Here is a 24,417-nt window from a genome sequence, read left to right as displayed (position 1 = left end):
GCAGGAGCTCCAGGGAACTGCCTGGGGACCATGTTCCCCCCAATCATTGGGTCTCCCAGTCCCTTCTTGCAAAGACGGAATGCCATACCTGGGTTGGTTAACCATTCCCAAATACAGGAAGGCATTCACCCTAGCAAGATTTAACGTCCTCCCCTCCAAGTTGCTGGAGGGCAGATATAAGAAAATTCCATCCAAAAACAGATACTGCCCGTGTAATAACATCGAGGTGGAATCCATTCTGCATGTGCTCTTCCATTGCAATTTTTACCAACAGGCAAGGAAAGACCTATTGTGTCGTATTATACAACGTTTCCCTGGACGCTCCCCCGAGTCACTTCTGATTAGTCTACTTCAGGGCTCCAGTAAATCTACTACTGAGCTGGTGGCCAAATTCCTGAATTTGGCCATCCGCACCAGATCTCTTATGGATGATGGATTGTGCTTAAATCCACAGATTAGCATTTTTATTATCTATCTATCCCTCCCTTTTTTCACTATGCTAGGCTCCAATAACCCAATTCTGTTCCCTTTTCAAAAACCAAAAAATAACAATCTAGTATCTTTAGTGGTTTTGTAACACTCCCTCTTCTTTCTTTATCCCTACTTTGTATTGTTTTATATAATGGTGTATCTTCTTGTTTTATATTGGTCTGTTGACTATAAATAAAGAAAGATAAAAAAATCGTAACTGTAAATATGCACATTATCGGGTTAAAAACATGGCGCTGCTGCAAATGGATGGCAGCTTATTTCCTATGGCGAAAGCAGCTCTAAGTGCCAAGACCTCTCCGCCTTGCGATCATCATCATCATCATCATCATCATCATCATCATCATATATTTATTTCTTACCCGCCTCTCCCTTTGGATCGAGGCGGGGAACAACATTAGAACAGGAATCAATACATCTTAAAAATTCATGATTTAACATTGATCTGGATAGGCCTGCCGGAAAAGGCTAGTCTTTAAAGCTGCCTTAAAATCACACAGAGAGTTAATTTTACGAATCTCCTCCGGCAGGCCATTCCACAATCTGGGGGCGACAGAAGAAAAGGTCCTCTGGGAAACTGATGTCAGCCTAGTTTTAGCTGACTGAAGTAAGTTCACCCCAGAGGACCTGAGTGTGCGGGGTGGACTATATGGGAGAAGGCGATCCCGCAGGTAACCTGGACCCAAACCATTTAGGGCTTTAAAGGTAATGACCAACACTTTGTACTTTGCCCGGAAACTAATTGGCAGCCAGTGGAGTGATTTTAATGTTGGGGTAATATGCTCACCCCTAGATGTACTGGTGACCAACCTGGCTGCCATATTTTGAACTAGTTGAAGTTTCTGAACTAGGTACAATGGTAGCCCTATGTAGAGCGCATTGCAGAAGTCAAGCCTTGAGGTTACCAGCACGTGCACTACTGTCTTTAGGTCTTCTGACTCTAAGAAGGGGCGCAGCTGGCATATCAGCCGAAGCTGATAGTAGGCACGCCTGGCCATTGCATCCATCTGGGCTGTCATTTGGAGCGACGGATCCAGGAGCACTCCCAAGCTGCGAACACAGTCTTTCAGGGGGAGTGTAGCCCCATCCAGAACTGGATGACACACCTCCAAACCTAGGTCACAGCCTTTGACAGCAAGCACCTCTGTTTTGTCTGGATTCAGCTTCAGTTTGTTTTCCCTCATCCAGCCCATTACTGCCTCTAAGCATTCATTCAGAGGAGACACACTATCCTTAGCTGACTCTGTTATTGAAGGCATAGAGAAATATATTTGGGTGTCATCAGCATACTGATAGCACCCAGCCTCATGCCTCCGGATGATCTCTCCCAGCGGTTTCATGTAGATGTTAAACTGCATTGGGGATAGGATGGCACCTTGTGGTACGCCATACAACAGCTCCTTCTTTGAGGAGCAACTATCCCCAAGCATCACCATCTGGAATCTACCTGAGAGGTAGGACCGGAACCACTGGAGCACAATGCCCCCGATTCCCAAACCCCTCAGGCGTTCCAGAAGGATACCATGGTCAATGGTATCGAAAGCCGCTGAAAGGTCCAAAAGTACCAGCAGGGACATACTCCCTCTGTCAATACTCATGCGGAGATCGTCCACTAAGGCGACCATAGCTGTCTCAACTCCGTATCCTGCCCTAAAGCCAGTTTGAAATGGGTCTAGAAAATCTGTATCATCCAAGACTGCTTGGAGTTGGAAGGCAACTGCCCTCTCAATCACCTTGCCCAAAAATGGAAGATTTGATACTGGTCTATAATTATTAAGGTCCAGGGGATCCAGGGAGGGCTTTTTGAGAAGCGGCCATACCACTGCTTCTTTTAAACATGGTGGAAAACTCCCCTCCCTGAGAGATGCATTAATAATATGTTGTAGTTGTAGTCTAACTGCATCTCCTCCCTGGGCGACCAGCCAAGAAGGACAGGGATCGAGAGGACAAGTTGTCTTCCTTACTCGTCCAAGCAGCTTGTCCACATCATCAGTACTCACCAACTGAAACTGATCCAGTGCAATCCTACTCACGGAGTTGCTGGACACTTCAACTTCAGCTTCTGTTATAACGACGGCATCTAAGTTGGCTCTTATCCGAGAGATTTTATCTGAAATGATCATTAAATGTATCACAGCGAACTACTGAAGGCTCTAAAACTGGGTTCAGGGGAGGAGGTGCCTGAGTTAGACCCCTCACCACCCTAAACAGTTCTGCTGGACGTGAATTTGCAGACGCAATGCTCACAGAGAAGAAAGCTTTCTTCGCTGCACGTATTGCCACCCCATAGGAACGAAGATGTTCTCTATGACGTGCCTTGTCGGATATGAGACGAGTTTTCCCCATCGGCGCTCCAGTCGTCGACCTTCCTGCTTCAACTTCCTGAGATCTTCTGTGTACCAAGGTGCCCGATTGGAAGCAGGTCGGAGAGGACATTTGGGGACAATCGTGTTGATAGCCCTAGTTAGGTCTTGATTCCATCTATTGACCAGGGCTTCAACAGGATCGTTGACAATACCAGCCATACCACCCTCTAAATCTTTCTGGAATCCATGAGGATCCATCAGCCTTCGAGGGCAGACCATCTTAATAGGTCTGCCACCCCTGCAGGGGCGGATGGTACCCATGATATTAACCCTGACTAGAAAATAGTCTGTCCATGACAACGCAGAGGTATTTATCACCTCCGCCCACAGATCTGTCTGTTCGGAACTGAAAACAGCATCAAGGGTGCGACCTGCTGAATGGTCCAGAGACCAATTGGGATAGGCCCATGTTTGTCATGGATGCTATGAACTCCCGAGCTGCACTTGACAAACCAGTCCCGAAAGGGATGTTGAAGTCGCCCAGGACCAAAAGCCTGGGCAACTCCAACACTAACTCCAACACCAGTTCCGTGAGCTTGGCCAGGGAGTCTGATAGGCAGCGGGGGTGGCAGGTACACTAACAGAATCCCCAGTCTATCCCTGGTCTTTAGACTCAGGTACACACACTCGCTGTGATTCAATTCCCGGACAGGAAGTCTGGTCAGGTTGAGATTACCCTTATAGACCACAGCTACTCTGCCCCCCCCCCGCCCACTTTTCCTCACCTGCTCGATAACACAGTACCCAGCTGGGAGGGCCTGGGCCCATGTTGGGCCACTGTCATCTCCCAGCCAGGTCTCTGTCAAACATGCCAGGTCAGCCTCCTCATCTGTGAGGAGATCATAAATTATATTCGTTATGTTTTTAATCGACCTGGCATTGCAAAGGAGCAAGGAGAGGGTCCGTGGTTGGCTTGGTTTGTTCTCCAAGTTCCCCAGGGTGGCAGGGCGACCCGAAGGAAAGATGGGTGTTAAATATCTATCTCTCCTTCTCCTGTAATGGCACTTCGCCCTGCCATCACCATATCTCCCTCTGCCCTGCACAACTTGGATTGTCGCCTCCTTTCCATTATACATTATACATCTACAATAACTTCACAATAGCAAATTAACAACAATACACAATTAACAGGGAAAATTAACAGTTAATTAGCTCAATTTGACCGGGGGGGGGGGGGAATGGAATGGCTGCTGCCAGGTGACAGTTGCTGGAAGGGAGCAGGAGGGGTGGCTGAGCAGGTGTCTTCTCAGCAGAGCTCCCCTTCTCTCTCCTATTATCCTCCTATTTCCCTGCTAAAGTACAGTGATGATATGTGACCCTGAGACAGTGATAAGATATAGCATTTACAGTGTGTTTTAGACACGTCGTGAAGGCAGATCAGCCTTTCTGCCACTGTATGACAGACTAGGTGGATGAGGGAAACTGTTTGCCTAGGTCCATTTGCTGAGTCCACAGCAGAGGTGGACTCAGCAAATGGACCTAGGCACAGGGCAGCTGGACAGCTGTCTCTCAAGGATGCTTTAAGGTAGATTCCTGCATTGAGCAGGGGGGTTGGACTCCATGGCCTTGTAGGCCCCTTCCAACTCTACTATTCTCTGTTTCTATGATCTGAACCTGGGTCATTTTCACATGGCTCAGCCCCTTAGCTAAAAGGAGATACTAGCTCTCACTAGTTATTCTTTAAAGTGCTCCATCTCCTCAGTTAGTTAGTTATGTGCCTTCAAGTGGACTTTGACTTACAGCAACCCTATGAATCAGCAACCTCCAATCGCATCTGTTGTAAACCACCCTATGCAGATCTTGTATCTTCATGTCCGCATCTTCCTTTATGGAGTCAATCCATCTCTTGTTTGGTCTTCCCCTTTTCCTTCTACCTTCTGATTTCCCTGGCATTACTGTGGCCACAGCTAGACCTAAGGTTTATCCTGGGATCATCCAGGGTTCGCCCCTGCCTGAGCACTGGATCCCCTGTGTGTCACCTAGATGAACAGGTTTGACCCCTGGATGATCCAGGGATAAACCTTAGGTCTAGCTATGGCCTGTGTGTGTGTTTTCTAATGAGTCATTTCTTCTCATTTTATGTCCAAAGTAGGATAGTCTCAGTTTCAGCATTTTCACTTCTAGTGAGAGTTCTGGCTTAATTTGTTCTAGAACCCACTTATTTTTCTTTTTTGCAGTGCATGGTATCTGCAAAACTCTCTGTTGCAGTCATAAGACCCATTCAAGTTAAGATACAGAACAGAGCACAAAAGATACCATTTATCCAAATTAATAGAGTTAGTCAGCTGAATTCTTGTACATGTGGCAATTAGAAGATAATTAGCCACCTGTTCAGTAATATGAGGGACCTTCTCTGATACGCAGTGCATTACCAATCTTTCATCTGGATGTCCTGGAAAATTAGTCAGAAAAGGATGAATTATATGACATCTCAAATCAGCAGAAATTACAATATAACTATACATTTGTCAGAGTTTCAAGGACTTTCCCCTTACATTAACACAATCTGTTTGAAACTGAATCCTAGTCAAAACTGCCCCAAGTACTACTGTTGGTAGTACATCTTGAAAGTACGAATGTTCTGCAAGCTCATGTATTCTTAAGGTAAATCAAATAGGAAAGTAACCAACTGTAAATGGGCAGAAATCACATGGGCCTTGGGGGAATCATATAATGAGTATCATATAATCTTTGAGTAAGAACTTTGAAAACTCGTTGCTCAAGCATTAGAAGAAATTCTAATAAAACACAGATTGAACTAATTTTAGATAAAATTGTATGGACCATCTGCTAACATGAGATGCACAACAATAGATATTGGGGGGAAAATGAAAACATAACCAGACTTTTAGTGTCTGGGCTGGGGTCTGGTTTCCACAAATCCTACACCAGTTTCCAAATTCTTAACTTGTTCCAAAGTGTTCCACTTAATGCCAAGTGAAACCTTTTCGATGAATTAGTGCACAATCCTATTGGATACGCCCTGGCTACTTGTGAGCCTCCGAATTTGGAGGCCAATGAAGAGCGGAAGGCACCTCATGCCTCCAAGCTCTGCATTTTAGCTAGACAGGAAGGAGGCTGGGGATGATTGGGATCCACATCCCACCCCCCTCCCCACCCCCAGGAATGTCTCCTTATCTTCATCTCCACACTCATTTTGCGAGTGCATAGGGGGAAGCCAACACAGTGCTCTCTGTGGCCTAATCTACACCTACAGCCCTTTTACAACGGAGGAAGGGTGATTGTGACTTTTCCCATTTCTGCAATCGGCATTCATGGGCCACACGTGAGCAAAGTTTCCCGCAATGACAGGGGTGCCGTTGCAGGAGCACATGTGCCCTATTATGGCGGTTCCGCATGTGCACTGGTAGAAGTGGGCAGGGCTAGGAAGATGGGTACAGGGCACAGCATTTTTTGAATTACTCCTGAGGGATGCGCACCAGCGCAGATACGCAGCAACACGTGGGGGTGGGAGATAGGGACTATGATGAGTCTGCACTCCTGTGCAGAGATATGTTTGTTTGTTTGTTTGTTTTAAAAACTCAGTGGTAAAACTAGGGTGACCATATTTGGGAAACCAAAAAGGAGGACAACATGGCCACCTTCAAGGAGGCGTGCCCACCCCAATATGCCCAGCCCCCGAGGAGGCGTGCCCATCCTGACATAACCACCCCAAGGGGGCGTGGCCTTAGTCACATGTCTGATTCTACAGTTCACAATTAAGACAAACCTGTTCTACATAATATGTTGATGTTAAAATCACAAATAAATGACAAGTATCTGAAAGAAACATGTATTTCTAGTTGCTATACAAATTTCTTTCTGGTAGTTCTTTTTGCTATCCTCATACAAGGTCAATAGAAAAGAAAATCTATTATTTTCCATTTTTCTAAAGAAAACAACTCCTGGATCAGGAAAAAAAAAAGCTAAAGAACATTGTGGTTAGAAGGGGTTCACCAGTGCTAGACTAAACAGAAAATGGGAAATATGCGGTAAAGAAAGATTAAAAAGGGAGGCAAAATGTGCAATCCTCTAGCCAGAAAAAAGTCCTACAACTTCCAGCATTCCACAGCCAGCATGCATAGGATTGTTCCCCAACCAGAAGCAAGCCTCACTGAGTTTAATAGAACTTATTCCCAGGTAAGAGTGGAGAAAGAAGAGAGAAGGGTCACTGTAGCAATCTTTTCTCAGGCCTATTCAGAGTGATTAAGCAAGAAAGAGTGTCTCTCTTTAAAACATTGTAAAACTTGATATTGTAACCTAGATTTTCACAAGTCAGTTTCTATTAAAGGTCTTGCTCCAGGCATAGCCTTTTGCAGATTTTTATGTGTACACTATTGGGAGAATTGGTGATAAGCATCCACAATATGGCCTCAGTGGTAAGTTTCTATATACCACTATCAAAACATCTGGCTACAAGTTACAAGATTACAGAGTTTACATTTAATTTATTTATTCTGTTTATATCCTGCCATTTTTCCTCTAAGAAACCCAAAGCGGTATACATAATCCTTTTCCTCCTCTCCATTTTATCCTCACAAAAATAGGGGGACTAAATGAAAAGGAGGATAGGGCCCCTGTATCTTTAACAGTTGCATTGAAAAGGGAACTTCAGCAGGTGTCATTTGTATGCATGCAGCACCTGGTGAAATTCCCTCTTCATCACAACAGTTCAAGCTGCAGGAGCCCTGGCCTCTTTTGTCACTCTAGTATAGCTCCTGCAGCTTGAACTGTTGTGATGAAGAGGGTGTTTTGGTGAAAGACTCTTAAAAGCTTGGAATCAGCACTGGGTCCTGTGAATGGTTTGTTTCAACTTCTGGTTTATCAGTGAGAAACTAATCTAAAAATGTGTTGTTATATTATTAGCCATATAATCAAGACCTTGGTAATACATAGAAAGGCCAGAACGGATGGCCATTATCACAATGCTAGACAAGGATCTTTCCCTCCTTTTATCCAAATATGTCCCGAATTTACACTGCCTCAGTGTGCAGAGAACAGAAATCCTAATCAGGAACCCAAAGAAAACTGTCCACAGAAACAAGTCCGACTGATTTCAATAAAGCTTACTCACAGGTAAATGAATATAGGATTGTAGCCTCTTCATATCTGTCCACTTTACTCTAGCAAGTGCAAGCCCCTCCTGTCAAGGACAACTATGCATTCCTGGATAATGCAGCCAGCAGGAGCTCTCTAGAAAGATGGTTTCAGAACCCAGGAGATCCAGACTCCCTCAAACAAGTCAAGCCAAGCCACACTATGCTGGGACAGAACAATTCTGGGACAAGACAATACTTAGCAATCGACCAGACATAGCACTCATAAACAAAAAAGAAAAGCACAACTACCTCATTGACATAACAATACCTAATGACAAAAATGTTGCAGAAAAGGAAGAAGAAAAGATATACATCACTGGCTATGGAAATTAAAGAACTGCGGCAGCAGGAAAAGGTTACAATTTTTCTGTTAGTCACATCAGTCACCAGCATCACATCATATCCACACCAACATCCAGGAAGCAGTCATACTTAAAACATGTCCAATAGTCAGGAAATTTCTGAATCAGCAAAAGACAGCATGACTTGGCAAAGCCCGTCATGTTCATCTAGAAAAAAACATGAGCATGAAAAGAGAGATAATAATAATGGCAACCCTGCTAATTTTTTAAAAGACTTTTTTTAAAGAAGGATGAACAATTATCAGCAATTGTTACAAAATATACATAATGCCAATTATATCAAATAAATTGGAGATGAAGGTCTATGGGTCAAAATGCATTATTTAAAAAATGAATTACTATTTTCTAGTACCAGCTAGAGACCCACTTCTTCCTTTGTACTATGGAGCAAGTAGGCACAACTAACTCAAGCAAGTGAGCCAAACCACATACCACACAGGATGGCTAAAAACAACTATCTATGTTAAGAAAGTATTTCCTTCATGACTCAAAATTCCTGATCCCAAGTATGATGACCCAGCAAAGGTTTTAGGAAATCCCGCTCATATTGCCATAGGTTGAGATATTTTGCTGGTCAGAATTTTCCTTAGTGGAACAACAGTGGAAATACCTTAATAGGAGACTTGCCAGTGAAATACTGTGGCAAGGGCGTTGTAGAGCTGAGGCCATACATATTTACTCAGAATTAAGACCCACAGAGTTCAACGTGAGCCCCTGCCAAAGGAAGTGAGGCAGGTGGCTACTAGGAGGAGGGCTTTCTCCGCTGTGGCACCCCGGTTGTGGAACGAGCTCCCCAGAGAGGTCCGCTTGGCGCCTACACTGTACTGCTTTCGTCGCCAGCTGAAGACCTTTTTATTCACTCAGTATTTTAACACTTAATTTTAACTTAAATTTAAATTTTACTGTTTTAACTCTGTATTTTAATCCTATATCAACTTTGCTGTGTGGTTTTATCCTGGTTGCGCTTTTTATACTGTATTTCGTAATTGTGTTTTAAACTGTTGGGTGTTTTACTGTGGTTTTAATTTTTGTGAACCGCCCAGAGAGCTTCGGCTATTGGGCGGTATAAAAATGTAATAAATAAATAAAATAAATAAATAACGAGATTTAAGGCCCTTAAACACAAATCTTTGATGTCAAAGGTTGCACCCATTCCCAGTTTTATTCAGTTTCAGGCTTTAGAAATGCCTTTTTTTTAAAAAAAATTAAAATTACTTGTAAACAAATCTCAATGGTCACAGAACAGCAAGTGTTTGAGAATATGGTTGGAACCCTGCACAGGATCATTCCACACTGCAACATTCTGGGGGGCAGATCCCTTGAATATACTAGTAGCAATCTGGTGCTGTTTTATAACAGATATGTAACTTAAAGAAAATATTAAAAAAACAAAAGTAAAGTATCAGCATCCTTGGAGGAACCCCAAAATTTGCCTAGATAGAAACATCTTTGGGGAGAAAATTGAAAGGGGCAAGAAACCCTAAAGCAATCCAATGAGAAAAGAGGATTCTTACTGGCTGCAGAATGCCAAGTGTCCAGTGATATACGAGGAACAGAAAATTGGGAAAGGGGGGGAGGTGAGGGGAATAGAATAGCATAGCCAAAAAGAAGGCTGGCTCGCTAGCTGGAGCACTCAACAGGGGCATTCAAACTACAACATTTTGTTGCAGGACCCTCAAAATATGAGGTTGTTTAATTTGAAATATGAGAGAAAAGTGAGAGGAAAAATGACAAAATGTATGAGCATGAAGAAGGAGGTGCCAGTAGAGAAGCGCAAAGCCTTAAACTTTTTTCATGAGGGGAAAAGTGTGGAGAATTGAGAGTGACGTTGATACAACATCAGGTGAAAGACTCTAGCGAAGTGGGTGTAGAATAAAAATCGTGAGGTAAAAAAATCAGGCCCTGCATATTTAGAAATCTGAAGGGACAGAATAGTATTAAAAACATGGAGCTAGAGGGAAAGGAGAAACAACATACATTTGAGACAGGGAGACTGAGCGTGGAAATGGAGGGAAAAGAGAAGTAATTGAGTATTGAAATTGAGGAAAAGGTGAGGCAAGGACAATATGAAATAGAGAAACTTACAGCTGAGTAGAGGTGGAAGAAGAGATCAGGAGAGAGAGAAAAGTAGAGTGCCTTAAAATCCTAAAATAACCCCCAGAGATTTTGCTGCTTATGGTGAAGATCTCAAAGTTTTCCTTTCAACATTTGAGAAAGCAGCACATTTGTGGGGCATTCCTTTAGAGGAATATATGAAATATCTTTCCAGTTGGCAGAAATATATACAATAAGCCAGCTGTATCCTTAACAAAAGAAAATGACTGGCAATTTTGTCATAAATCTTTCTGTAAGGATCAGTGCCAAGAAGGTTTCGGGGGTGAAAGCTAGGAAGGAGAGGGGGAAAGGTGAGGAAAAAGGGCTTGCATGTTCTCAAGACCTCTCTCCCCACCTTTGCCACCCAGCCCAATGGGGCAGGGGGTTTAGGGATCCTGGAGGAGAGTTTGGGGTGGGGGGCTTTCAGCAGTTCAGGTGGTATGGAATCTCGACCTGGAGATTTCCCCACTTTAAGGTGTTTAATAAGATTTCTGGACTCACTGGGGGCCTGTCAGGAGAACCCAAAGATAAATAGTTCATAATTCATAAGATTGGATGAGGAGTATTTTAATTTAATTTTTTTTAGAAAAATGGGCTTCCCACACCTGAAGTGGAATTAAACCATCAAACCAGTGCTGCTTTTTAAAGCACTTGTAACTAAAGCCCCAAATTCCATATTACTATTTGTTAATGAAGCATTTAGCAATAGTTCCCATTTCTACATTTGTTTCACACTTCTATTTTAGCTGTAATACTTTCATTTTTCTTTTTTCTTTTAGAAGATTTTGTCAGAAGACTAATTTATGTTTATGATAACAATAATAAAGAGAACAAATCTGATTTTTCAAATGTTGATGTTCTCTTGTCATACCAAGGTTCTAATTTTTTATGCTTTCACTAGTTAAGATTGAAAAGTGTTGTCAGTATGTTGAGTTTGGGTTATCTGTTCATTTAACATATTAGAGATAGGAAAGTTAAGAACCTTTATTATCTTTTCATCTACAACTTTTGTCCACCTAACTTATTTACAGTAAGGAAAATTATCCACATCCAAAATAGGAAGAGAAGGGGTATATGATTTAAATATATATATCAGGTAATTAACTGCAAATTATCACTATCTGTGTAATCTCCTATGAAAAAGTCACAGATCTGGAATTTCAGCTGGGAGGAAATAAACACATAATCAACAGCACTGTTACCTCTTACCAAAGTGAATGTATATTCACCAGTAATATCATGAGGTAAAGATGATTTTATAAAAACAAATAGAAAATGTTAGTAAACAAAACCCAGCCTGGTTTATCTGTAAATCTTTAGGGACCTTGCATAACGAAGAAAATCGAAACTGTCCTCTGGCTACTGACCATCAGCTACATGATTTCTGAAATGTGGAACCCTTGGGTGTCCCGTGTCAGTTTGCCAGAATGTGTGCTTGCCTGAGGGACCAGGAGACCAGACAGTTGCTAATCAAAATGTTGGCCTTACCCTTTGAAAAAGTGTAGTCCTTCACCAAAGAAGGGGTTCACTTCATCACTGTAATTATTTGGGACATGAACTATAAGGAACCACGGAGAGATGAGACGTTTTCAAAGGAGAAAATTGCCCAGCTCCCTGCAATAGAATATTATCCTGGATTGTGGCTAAGTCTCCAATAAGCCTTCAGAATATAAATGCACATGCTATTGACAGAGATGAATCACTTGTACTAGGACAGCATCAATGATGCGATATTCTGCATTTTGCCATTTTCCCTGCTGAGAATGAGTGGCAAATGCAGTTGTCTTTGGTGTTAGGTAAGGTTTACATAGCAGCTTTTACGCAGCTGTTGTATGTCTGTCCATCTGAGGCACTGTGAGAGGCGTTAATCTTCCACAACACGTAGGATTCAGAAACAAGCTTTTCCCTTTGATGCAAGGGCTAATTTCAGATTTGCAGTTTGCAGTCTCTGTTTCTCTACTCCTGTTTGCTGGAATGTGTTGTGTACTTTGTATTTATTGTGCAGAACACTAAACAATGCATATTGTGTGATGGTGGGAAAGTAAGCTCGAAACTGGATCAGTTAAGTATTTTCTTTGACAAGTGACTGAACCTGTAAGCCTGACATTAGAGCTTCTCCTGCTTAGGACAGATAAAAATAAGAAACTGCTGTCTTTCTGGCACAGACAGGCTGATGTGCAAGGGGCAGCGTTGCAGGGTGGCTGGCTCCGAGGCCAGCCACAAATTCTTCCTCTGTTCCAGTCTTGCTTCCAACATGAAGCCGGTCTCTGTGCTGCCAGCCAGCCAGCCAGCCCCTCCCTTCTTCCATAAGATAATAAACTCTCTAAAGCTCTAGATACATGCCATGGCTAGCATCCATAAGCTATTTTAGGCACACTTTGGGGGGTCTGGGCATTCCTTGTTTGTTTGTTTATTTGTTTGTTTGTTTACAGTTTTAACAGAAGACCCCCTCCCCCAATTCAAAACTGCAAGCTGGTTGTGAAACTTCCCTTACAGCACAGTTCCATACCTGTCAACTCAGAAGGCAACTCTTCTGCTGCCCCTTACGCCTGGAACGCTCTTCCAGAACATTTGAGAACTACAAGTTCAACCGCAGCTTTTAAAGCTCAACTAAAAACTTTTCTTTTTCCTAAAGCTTTTAAAACTTGATGTTGTGCAGACTTCTACTGTTACTTTCTACTGTTAGTTTTACCCTACCCTGTGCCTGCTTATCCTACCCTGTACCTGTTTGCATTCTCTTCCCCTCCTTATTGTTTTACTATGATTTTATTAGATTGTAAGCCTATGCGGCAGGGTCTTGCTATTTACTGTTTTACTCTGTACAGCACCATGTACACTGATGGTGCTATATAAATAAATTAATAATAATAATAATAATAATAATAATAATAAGTAAGACCCATTGAGTTCAAGGGGAGTCTACTCCTAGGGAAGTGGATATTGGATTGCAGTCTAAGGGGTTCTCGTCCAACAAGGACTGTTGTTGGAGAACTACGCGCCCAGAGCTCCTGTAGGCATGTGAAACTACGTGCGCATCAATTTAGCATGTGAGGGGGGAGTTCTGTCTTATGCTCCTTTGAAAGTTTTCCATCCTGTGGTTCTTCTATAAAAAGTTGTCTTCTCCTATGGCATGGGAGAGCAGTGGAGGTGATTTTTGCTTTTACTTTAAAACAATTGCAAGGCGAAGGAGGCTCCAATTTTGATCACAGGTGTGGCATTGGCAAAGGGGGTGTTTAACCCTTCTCCCCTGCGCAATTTTCCTGATCTAAATCCCCCCCCCACACACACACCTGTTTTTTTAGCTGCAGTGGGGAAATGTACATGAACCATGCCTTTATTTTTTTTTGCTGCAGGGCTAAAAGCAGCTTCGTGGTGGGGGTGTGGAAGAGTGATTTAGATTGGGAAAATGGCACAGGGGTTAATATGGGGGTTAATACAATCTCACACCAGTACACTGATCAGAACCGGAACCTTCTCTAAAGTGGGGGCAAAAGTTGGGGATCCAGTCATGAATCTCCCCCATTGTCTCTATCTAAGCTTTCAGCAAACGCCACACGTGTTTTGTGTCTTCCTTCCAAGTCGACGAAGAATGATTTTGCCAGCTGATGCTGAGAAAAGCATGAGTTGCCCCAACAATATCTTCTGCTTGAATATGCATCCCTTACACATTGTTGCCAGCATAAACTCCTCATTTGTATCATTTCCGATTTCCCCTGAATTCTACTTTCACATCCCCAGAAATTCTTCGTTTTTTCAGCTCAGGCTTTTATGACGTCATGATGACCTATGAAAATTCACAGGAGGAGAATCCTCCTCTTTTCCTTCTTCTGCTCTCCTATTCTCCCCCACCCAGCCCCCTCCACCCAGCCCCCACCCAACCTCTGCAGATGGCTCCCTGCCTTCTGTGTCATTGGTATTCTCGCAGTGCGGAAATTCAGTGTGTAGCAAAGACCAGGTTTGCACTTGCTTGTTCAACACTTGATGTGCAAATGAAGCATTACAAATACAATGTCACATGTAGGGTCACCTCAAGTGCCAGGCTTTTCGGTGGTGTCTGTGAACATATTCAGCTGCAGCGTCAAGTGCAGGACGGAGAACAAAAGATGTATATGCAAGTGTAATCCAACCCAGGGACAGAGCATGTTTAGAACATCCTATTCTTCTTACAAAGAGAAATGTAATGGGTTATTTATAACCTGATGCCTAAAAATTATCCATTGTAAATATACCTTGCTGGGTGCAATTAAAAAAAAAAAAAGCTTCATGATTTTACTTCACTCAATTCACTTTGCAAATAACTCATTTTGCTCTGAAAGATGGCTAATACAGAGTTGAAACTACAGACTAACCTGCTGTGCAATTTTATGCATGTTTACTCAGGAGTGAGTCCCACTGGGTTCATTGAGATTTCCTCCCCTGTAGGTATGCATGTGATTGCCGCCTTCATGGCCGTTTCTAGCACTGTCCACATGGAAACAGGACCTTCATTGACTCTGCTGCCTTCCTGTTATTTCCCTCCACAGATGGTGTGAATGATTGTTCCCTCCTTGCCTTCCTGATATTCTTTGAAGCATTTGAAAAAACTGCCAACGTATCCTGCTTGCCTCCTCTTCTGGAGTTAAACTTATCTCACTTTAATCTTTCCTCAAAAGGGGGCACATTCTACCAGGGAGTCATCCTCTATGGGGCTTGAACAGGAGGAGGTGGGTCGGGAGCGTGATTTTGTCTTCTAAACCCAAAGTGCAAGAGGAAGAGGCTTTCATCGCACCATCGCACGGCCCTCATTGACGGAATTTTATGGAGATCCAGACAGCATCACTTTCCACTTCTGCCTCCTGTATTTCCCCACAACTTTTCTCAGCTTTTTTTTTCTAACCGCAGACAATCCATTGAGGAAAAGAATATGGAATAGTTGCACAAAGCCATTATCAACTACTTGCGCCGTGATATGCGCTCTGTGAATGTGGCAAACATGTTTTTGCAAACATGTTTATCAAGCAGGCACTCTGTTCAGAGAAGCTGAGATTGCTTGTGATTCTTCACGGAATATACTCTTTCTGACAAACTCAGGTTTCTTGCTGTGTAATGTGTGAAATAGGCTTTATGTTGACCCTGAAGCAGATACATTCTCACTGAACCTCGGCCACTTTGGGCAAACAGGGAGCTGATGTTAAATGTCATCCTTAATGTATTTTATGTTTATTTTCTCCACTTTGACTCCACCTCACCTAATGCTCAAGGAGGCTTACCAGTACTGGGCCTGTGGTTTATGATCTTCAGCAGAATTGGAACTGGAATAGTCAAGTCAGGTCTTATTACACTGATGGACTCCTCCCTTACAGTTTCTGGCTTTCAATTTGTAGGGTATTTTTCCTCCTTGGAGTCCAATTGCCCATCAGTCGATGTCTAGAAATGCTGATACTTTAATCAGATGTATGTATCTGGTTTTGCATGCCTATACTATACTATACTATACTATATTCTGCACCAAGGTAATCTGAACTCGGCAACAAGAAACGCTGGATTCCGTTATCTGTATTACACACATTTAATATGCTTGCATGATTTATCTTATTTTGCATGATTTTTTGTTGCCATTTTTACTCTTGGGAGTTCACCTGCCCAGCTAGGCTAATGCTACCCATGAGGAAAGCTTAGGCCCCGGCCACTGAACATCTGCTGCCTCTCTGCTTCTGAAATTCCCCAGGCACGAGCGGGAGATCCTTAGGAAGCAGCTTTCCGTAGCCAGCCTCCACATTTCAGCATCCCTTCCGAGCCCCCATAGATTTCTGGCACATACGGAATCCTTCTAACTACTCATAGATCGTGACACACGCGGGAGACAGACAGGCGTCTGCTTCCCATAGGCTCTACATAGCAGGGCTAATTTTTGTTTGTTGTTTGTTTGTGATGCCAGTGCAGATAAGCTTATTTCAGCAATCCAAGCATTCTTTTCAATTAACTACAAGTGAAAATGAGTTCACTTCGAGAGTGAAACAAGCAACAATCTAAGAATGACTCTTTTCCTTGCTTTTTACCTTGGGAATGTTTTAGGTTAGTCAAGGGGGAAGCAAGACATTTTCCAATTTAGCTTTGATGGCTGCAAAGGGCAGCATGTGCTGCGTGTTGGATGGCTTCCATCCCATGAAATGATGATGGGTTTGAAAGCACACAGACATGCACACAGACACACAAGAAAGCATGACTCTCTTACATGAGATGAATCATCCTGAAGCCGCAAGGCGTCTCTCCATTTGGTAAAACACAAAGCTATGAATTCCCTCAGATGAAAAAGACACTTATGAAGTGTGAACGGTTAAACACTCTGCCCTGGAAACTATTAAAGTGGACCTTTTTCATTAAGCCAGCAGGTCCCCCGACCCAACCCAGCAATAATTACTTAAAGGAGACTGAGGTGTCTGGCTTTTGGGCAAAATCCACCCAGAACGCCCCACTGAAATTGGGTGTCCCCCACCACAGAAATACTGTGCCTTCTATGTACCTACATGGCTAAGCCACAAGACCCATCAATTTCAGAAGACCCTGGGACTAAGATTTTGTTGTGCAAAACACAGCTGGACACAGTCGGACTTGGTTTTTGTTGCACACAGTTAAAATGCACACACAGTTAAAAAGTAGACATTTTCAAGAAAGAAGCAAGAGTGATGTAGTCGATACAGTGACGGTCTTCAACTAGGAGACCGAGGCTGCCTTGAGCAAGTCACTCTCTCTCAGCCTAACCTACCAAACTCATGGGGCTTTTGAGAAGATAAAATAGGATAATGTTATGTGTTACATGTTGAGCTCCTGAGATGAACAGATACTCCACATTTCTATAGTTCTGTTTGTATAAACAGAACTACACGAATATAATAGCTCAATAATATATTCTACACGAATATATTCTACACGAATATAATAGCTGACAATGCTGTATAGACCAACATTATTATATCCATACTGTGGTTGGGGTGGGTGGGGAGAGAAGTAGCCTACAGCCACCAAGTCAGTTCATGACAGAGGGGAGATTCAAACCAGGAATTTCCTGCTGCCTCTTAGCAACTCCACTGACGTTTATACAAACATGCTGAAATCACATCAAGGTGCAAGTCCCACACAAATTGATTCTTGCTTAACAGTCCTGACAACAGTGGAAGACTTCAGTGTATTTGTGTTAGGACAACCACATGAGGCCCAGTAGTACTATTCCCATTTCATTGACAGAAAACTGGGTCTGAGAGAGATGCTCGGGGCAACCTTATTTGAGACTGAGCAGGGATTTGAAGCCAGATCTCCACAATTGAACAGGATAACTGCTGAATCGCATTTTGAGAATGGATTGCTTTCCACAAACTTTTTGGGTACCCATAGGGCCTTCAGATCTTTACCAATATCTGTCTGAAATACCTACACTCCGTTCCACGTCAGTTTCACCACAGAGCCAAGAGCAACTTTTCTAGATGAGACCAGAGCTCCATCAAGAGAAGCCTCCTGGCTCTCTAGGAAGCTCACAAGCAAGACATGAAGACAACAACTTCCCACTGTGGAGAGCTAACCTGCCTCTGCATGGGTGGTTCCCCAGCCATGGGCAGTCCTCTCTTCCTTCGAGAATTCAACTCATCCTTTTAAAAAGCCACCGGAGTGCAGTGATCCTCCGTGGATCGTGGCGTGAGACCTGCTCTTCGCTAGCTGCATCTCTGTGAGTGCCACAAGTTACTTTTTGCCTGGTGTGTGCAGAAGCACTTCCCTTTCGGCTTCACTGAATGGCATCAAGTTCAAATAATATATAGCGTGAACTGTCACTGGGTTTGGTTGGGTTTTGTAACTGGACTTGGCAGCCGGCGAGGGGATGAAACTGACGGGAGTTGGACGTGCAGGTCAACAATTCCAAAAATGGAAATGAACACGGATATTTTTAAAAAGAAAAAAGAATGGGCTAGCAGGATCTTCTTGGCCAGCAGGCCTTAATTCCTAGGAAAACAGGTGCCGGAGCTTCCCCGTGCAACCCTGTGCAATGCATGTCAACTCAGAAGCAAGCCCCGGTGACGCCAAGGGCTCTCTCGCCGCGCAGCCTACGTGCCCCCTCTGCTCTGGAAGTCTCTCTCCTAGTCCCTGATGGGGGCGGTGGGGGGCTCTTGGCCCCTTCGCCGGGAGGAATCATTCACGAGGGGAATGAAGCGGCGGGGGTGGGGTGGGGGTAGAGGGAAAGGCCCCCTGCTGCCCCTGCTGCGGGCCCCTTTCCTCCGTCCTGCTTCGAAGGCTGCGCGGCGCGGCATTGCCCGGCCAGAAGCGGCGCCCAGCGAGGGAGCCGTGCGAGCGATCCGGGGCCGCGGCCGGGCTCTGCCCGCCGGCTGCGCCTCGCCGCCCCGCCCCGCCCCGCCCCGGCGCCCGGCTGCCCCCGCCCGCAGGCGCCCTGCCCGCGCCGAGTCGCCCGCCTTCCCGGGCTGCAGCCGCGACGGCGGGGTCCCCCGCGGCGCGCGCCCCGCTCACCGGTCCACGGCGATGGCCGTCATGGAGTAGATGCTGGCGAAGAGCGAGGCCACCGGGAAGAAGTTCTGGAAGCGGCAGTAGAAGAGGCCGTAGTACCAGACGTTGTGCACGGCGTAGGTGAAGTTGACCAGCGTGTTGAAGGAGGCCATGGAGGCTTCGGAGGCGGCCAGGTTGACCAGGAAATAGTTGGTGACGGTGCGCATCCGCTTGTGGGCCAGGATGATCCACATCACCACCAGGTTGCCCGCCACCGACACCAGCACCACCAGCGCGTACGCCGCGGCCCACAGCGCCACCTGCCACGCCGGCTGCACGAAGGGGTTGGCGCCGTCCGAGCCGTTGAACGAGCCGTTGGCCGCCGCCGGCGTCGCCTCCATCGCCTCGGGCCCCGGGGGAGCGGCAGGCGGGCAGGCGCGCACGTCGGGGCTCGGCCGGAGGCTCCGGCTGCCCGGGCGAGGGCGCGCCGCAGCGCAGCCGCCGCCGCCTGTTGATCGCGCGCTCTGGGCCAACTTGGCCGCCGCCGCCGCCGCCGGTCGCCCAGAAGCTCTGCTGCTGCTGCTGCTGCTGCTGCTGCTGCTGCCGCCGCCGCCGCGCTGCGTGCCGAGCCCTCGACTGCCCGCCTCGGCCCTTGCCCGCCCCAGTGCAGCGCCCGCGCCCGGCTGGGCTGCGGCAGCGAAGCGGCTTTTTATAGTCCGGCGGCGGCGGCGACGGCGGCGCGTCAGGGAAGGTGGGCAGAGGCGGCGCGCAACCAGCGCCCACCCGGCGCGCCCACGCAGGAGGCTGCCGCCGCCGCCGCCGCCGCCGCGCTCCTGGACTGGGCAGGGCAGCGCGGAGCCCAGCCCGCCCCTGCTGCCCTCGAGGGCCGGGCGCCCTCCCCGCTTTGGGGGCCGGGAACTCCGGCGAAGCGGCAGACCGAGTCGCCCCCGGCGATGCCAAGCGAGCCGCGGCGGGGAGAAGCCCCGGGCCGGGCAGGCGGCGGCGACTGGCCGCGCCCCTTCGGGAAGCCACCGACGCCTGCAGCCGGGGCCTGGAGCCCTTCCCGCCGCGAGGGTGGCCTGCCCGAAGTTGGTTCTTTGAACAAAACGGGCTTCTAGCTGCGCTCTTCCCATTCGTTCCAAGCCCCTTGGGTCGGGTGGTTTTAAAGCGAAAACTGTCCGCTGGCAGCACGCGCTGGGATTTGGGGGGACATTTTATTACCCTGCGATACCCTGGGATTTGCTTTGGGGTAGTAAAATGCGCCCCAAACTATTTCAATATCGGTGTTTTCAAAGGTGGCTCAAACCTGTTGCTTGAAAGAGCCACACACCCCTGACCCCATGATCTGGGTGCCTGGACCCCAAAATCATTTCCTTCTTAGCGCCTTCCCCATCCGGACGCAGGTGAAAGAAGGCGCAGCGTTTTGGTATTTAAAAACACGCCGCGGCACGTTCTGCGGTCTGAGCCCACTTTCCTCTTGGCCCCACAATGGAGCCTGACCGTCGCACCTTCTTGTCCAATCGAGCACTGGGTCAACCCTCCCCTCCCCCACCCCCATGTCCTTCTCTGTGTTTCTGCCTTCTCTTCACACAATGATGATCACAGTGGTGATTAGCTTGTTCGCAATAAGCATTTAGTCACGAATGTTACTACATGAATTCCATTAGGGAATTAATTGGCTCATATGCAACTGATAATCCTATGCACACTAGACCTATGACATGCAAGAAAACGAGACATGCTACAATTCCATACGCAGGATTTGATGGTGGGGAAGTTGGATTAAGAGCTTGATGACTAAATCAAGAGTGGTCATGATTAGAGAACTCGGCCACGGCCACGTTTTCAGTCCTGGACGGGCTGAACTTTGGTTTCTGGAGCACTGCCAGGGCTGGAGCTAAGCAAATTGGCCAGGATTCCTATGTGCTGAATTAGCAGTCTGTAATACATCCCTATCCTCACACCTTTGTGACCTGGCATGTGGACTAGCCCCTGAGCTATGCAAGTGCTGCATAACTCTTTTCATCTCTTGATTGTGCCATCATCTCCCTCGCCCAGCCTCTCTCCCTCTCTCTCTCCCTCAGAAGCCAGTGGACCCTCATTCACTTGGCTCCTGTTCTTAGTCCTTGTTTTCTTCCAGGTCTTTATTGAGAACCATTTCTTTCTTATTAACCCTCTAGAGGCTTTTGGTAAGGCAAAAGGATCCCTGACCTGGGGGAAGAGGAGGACAAACCATCAGGGACCCTGGCCACAGTCCTTTCCACCAGCACTCCGGGGCAGGACTGGATGTACATGGCCGGACTTCTGATCAAACATTTGGCCCAAACACACACACCCGCACAAGCACTCTCCAACCACCTGCATACTCACACACAGGGCTGGGCAGGGGGGGGGGGCAGTGAGGCCAGTTGGCATGGGCCTATGATTCTGAGGGGGCCGACTCCGAGTCCCCCTGGGCAAAGTTGCTTGGTTTTTCTGTTGTTGTTGATGAATTTGCCCAAAGAAAATCACGTAAAGCATTTCTGAATGTGAAGAAGTGAAGAAGTGATGTCTTGAATAAAAATGTTTGCCATTACTTTTTTTATATAAATCGTTCTAGTTCATATGTATTTAGAACTGATTAAAAATACTTAATGAGCAGTTTGAAATGGGGCCTACATTTCCTATCTGGCCTGGGCCTATGACCAGCTTTGCCTGGCCCTGGTCACACAATAGGAAAGCAGGGAAGAAAAGGTGGAGGTGACCATTTGTAGACAAAAGTCCTCCAGGCGTCAAGTCAGAATGCCAAAAACACCTTTCCAGGGATCCTGGTGGACCACCCTGAATTTGAAGCTGGAGTGTGGAGGCATCCCTGCAGCTCCCATACGAAGGGACCTTGGGCAAAGCTGCTAGTTCCTGCCGTCCTCCGCTTCAGCAGAAGCAGCACTCAGGCTGCCAAAACGGAGCGTTTCAGCAGGGGTGGGGGAAGCAGTGGTGAGCACAGCCTTCAGTTCCATGGCTTTGAGAGTGATTTCACCAAACAGATGTCAGGGAGGGTGATTTCAGCAAGGAAGCCAGGGGCTGAGATCCTATGGGAACAGTAGGAACCACCAGACCAATGGACACTAGAGCCCGGGTTTATATAGTATTTTTAGAGACCCCCCCCCCAAAAAAAAAAAAAAAACATGGAAGGAACCTGGCCAGAATGAACACCAGCTTTAACAGGGCAAATCTCCCTGTCAAATCTAATCAAAATTGGAGAATCCTGCAGTTGGGGTGAGTTCTCTGCCCAACCATCATACTTATGTAACACCTCCTTGACTGGGTACAACACTTAATTAAGGTGCTTCTGCGCCCATCATGGGGTGCTCATTTTAGTGTGGCCAATCAGGCTATAGTGCTGAACCCTCTCCTGCATCCACAGCCCATGATGTGAGCCCTTACTGGCCCTTACAGCCCATTTCTATGAGTGCTGCAAGGCCCCCATGCTTGGCCTCCCACGTGGGCTCAGGGGAAGCCTTTTAAGGCAACCCTACACAATGCCAAGGAGTGCTGGGGTGAAGGGCCCCCCTGGCTCTTCTGCCCAGCAGGCTGCCAACACCAAGGGAAGCCCACAAACAGAACATAAACACAGCAGTACCCTCTCACTCACGTTCCCTTAGCAACTGCCTCTGAAAGCTCCATCCCACGAGCGTTTTACTGCGCGCTCGTGACTAGGCACTCGCGGATTCCTCGGAGGTAGCTCACATGACGTCGTCTGCCTCGCTCACCCCTTCTGGTCTTCCTTGCGCCACAAGAAAACCCAGAAAAACGCCGAAATATTTTTTTAAAACCGAAGTTGCTGCTCTCTCCTGCTGTGTGTGGGAGAAGCAGCATGTTCACAACGAGGGACTGAATGGCCCTCGTGCACCTTGTTTACTTCCTGTTTGAAAACAGGAAGTAACTGAGTGTCCACGGAGAAGCGACGGTAGCCAGTGTTTCTCCCAAGGTGTGATGGAGCTTTGATACTCAGGCCCGGTGCTGCCATAGAGGCAACTCAGGCAGCCGCCTAGAGCGCCAAGCAAACGAGGCCGCCGAACAGCGTACCCGGAAGCTGCTCTCCTAGAGCGGCTTCCGGGTGTGCTGTTCCAAAGCTGCCGCCCCAGCCTCTGCCCAACCCCAGCGTCCTGGCTCCTTCGAAACCAGGATGCTGGGGTTGGAGGCGGAGGCTTCAGTACGGTGCGCCAGGAAGCCACTTCCAGGCGCGCCGCTTCAAAGCCTCTGCCCTGCCCCCCAACCCCAGCGTCCTGGCTTCAAAGCCGGGAGCGGGAGGGAGCGGGCGGTGAGTGGGCAAACAAGGGGGGAGCCATAGCAGTGAGCGAGAGAGCGGGGGCGGCGGGCGAGCGATGGGGGAGCCGGAGCGGTGAGCGGGCGGGCGGGCGGGCAAGCGGGCGGGGGTAGCAGTGAGTGAGCAAGCGAGCGGGTGGGCAGGCGAGTGAGGGGGCGGTGAGTGAGCGAGCGGGGGGGCAGCTTCAGAATGCACCTGCCTAGGGCGCAATATAGTCTGGCACCGGCCCTGTTGATACTACTGACAATATATGGCCATCATGACTAGTAGACACCGATTGCCTTATCCACCATGAATTTGCCCTCTTAAAACCATCTGAGGAAGCATAATAACAACAACAACAACAACAACAACAATAATAATAAATTTATTTCTTACCTGCCTCTCCAGTCTGATCGAGGCGGGGAACAACAATAAACAATAAAATACATAAAACTGAATTAAAACATAATATACATTGTTAAAAACATCCTAAAAACATCCTGATGTTTTTATACTGTTGTTTTTATGTTTCTGGTGGTTTTTAAATTTTGTATACTTTTTTAATGTTTACTGTTTTAACTTTTGTGAACCACCCAGAGATCTTCGGCTGTGGGGTGGTATATAAATGAAATAAATAAATAAATAAATACATTCTAAAAATCATCTTAAAATTCCACTAATAATAATAATAATGAATTTGATATGATTTCAGTTATTACACATACTTGGCTTAGCCATGAGAAGATATAGTAGGGTGACCATATTTTGGAAACCAAAAAGGAGGACAACATGGTCGCCCCCAAGGGGGCGTGTCCAGTACCAAGGGGGCGTGCCCACCCAAACATAGCCTTGGTCACAGGTCTGATTTTACAGCACACATTTAAGACAAATCTGTTCTACATAACATCTTAATGTTAAAATCACTGAAATAAGGAACAAGTGAGAGATTCAATGTATCTGAAATTAACTTCACTCACTCCTACTTTTGTAGGTTTTGCTGTACTTTGAAGCTTTTGCTATACTCTGTGTGTTACATTCTCCCCTTCCCTCAAATATCTTTTCTGACTGTATCTTCACTCATTGCAAGCTGCTGTTGTTGTTAACAGGGTTTGCTACTGCCCCCAGATCTGTTTCAAATTTGGTACGGCTATAGCTCTACCTAAAAGCTTTCATGGTGCCAACTTTCCACTCTTTATCTTTAAAAATGACAGTTTAAAAAATAATAATTTTAAAACCTCATTTTTTAAAAAAAT

At 46.2% G+C, this 24,417-nt stretch overlaps 1 protein-coding gene across 1 annotated transcript in view; it reads right to left on the bottom strand.

Annotated features, from left to right (window-relative positions):
- Positions 1 to 20,009, bottom strand: part of TACR1 (tachykinin receptor 1) — a 93,197-nt gene extending 73,188 nt beyond the window's left edge. The window contains exons 1-2 of the mRNA XM_063139444.1: positions 19,660 to 20,009; positions 18,901 to 19,344 (exon numbers count right to left, since the gene is read on the bottom strand). Of these exons, the coding sequence (XP_062995514.1) occupies positions 18,901 to 19,344; positions 19,660 to 20,009 (794 nt within the window). The remainder of the gene's footprint in view (positions 1 to 18,900; positions 19,345 to 19,659) is intronic.
- Between the last annotated feature and the right edge of the window lie 4,408 nt (positions 20,010 to 24,417).

The sequence above is a fragment of the Elgaria multicarinata genome, chromosome 12, assembly GCF_023053635.1.
Source record: "Elgaria multicarinata webbii isolate HBS135686 ecotype San Diego chromosome 12, rElgMul1.1.pri, whole genome shotgun sequence".
NCBI lineage: Eukaryota > Metazoa > Chordata > Lepidosauria > Squamata > Anguidae > Elgaria > Elgaria multicarinata.
The sequence above is the reverse complement of the archived record's forward strand: the minus strand, read 5'-3'. Positions and strand labels throughout refer to the sequence as shown.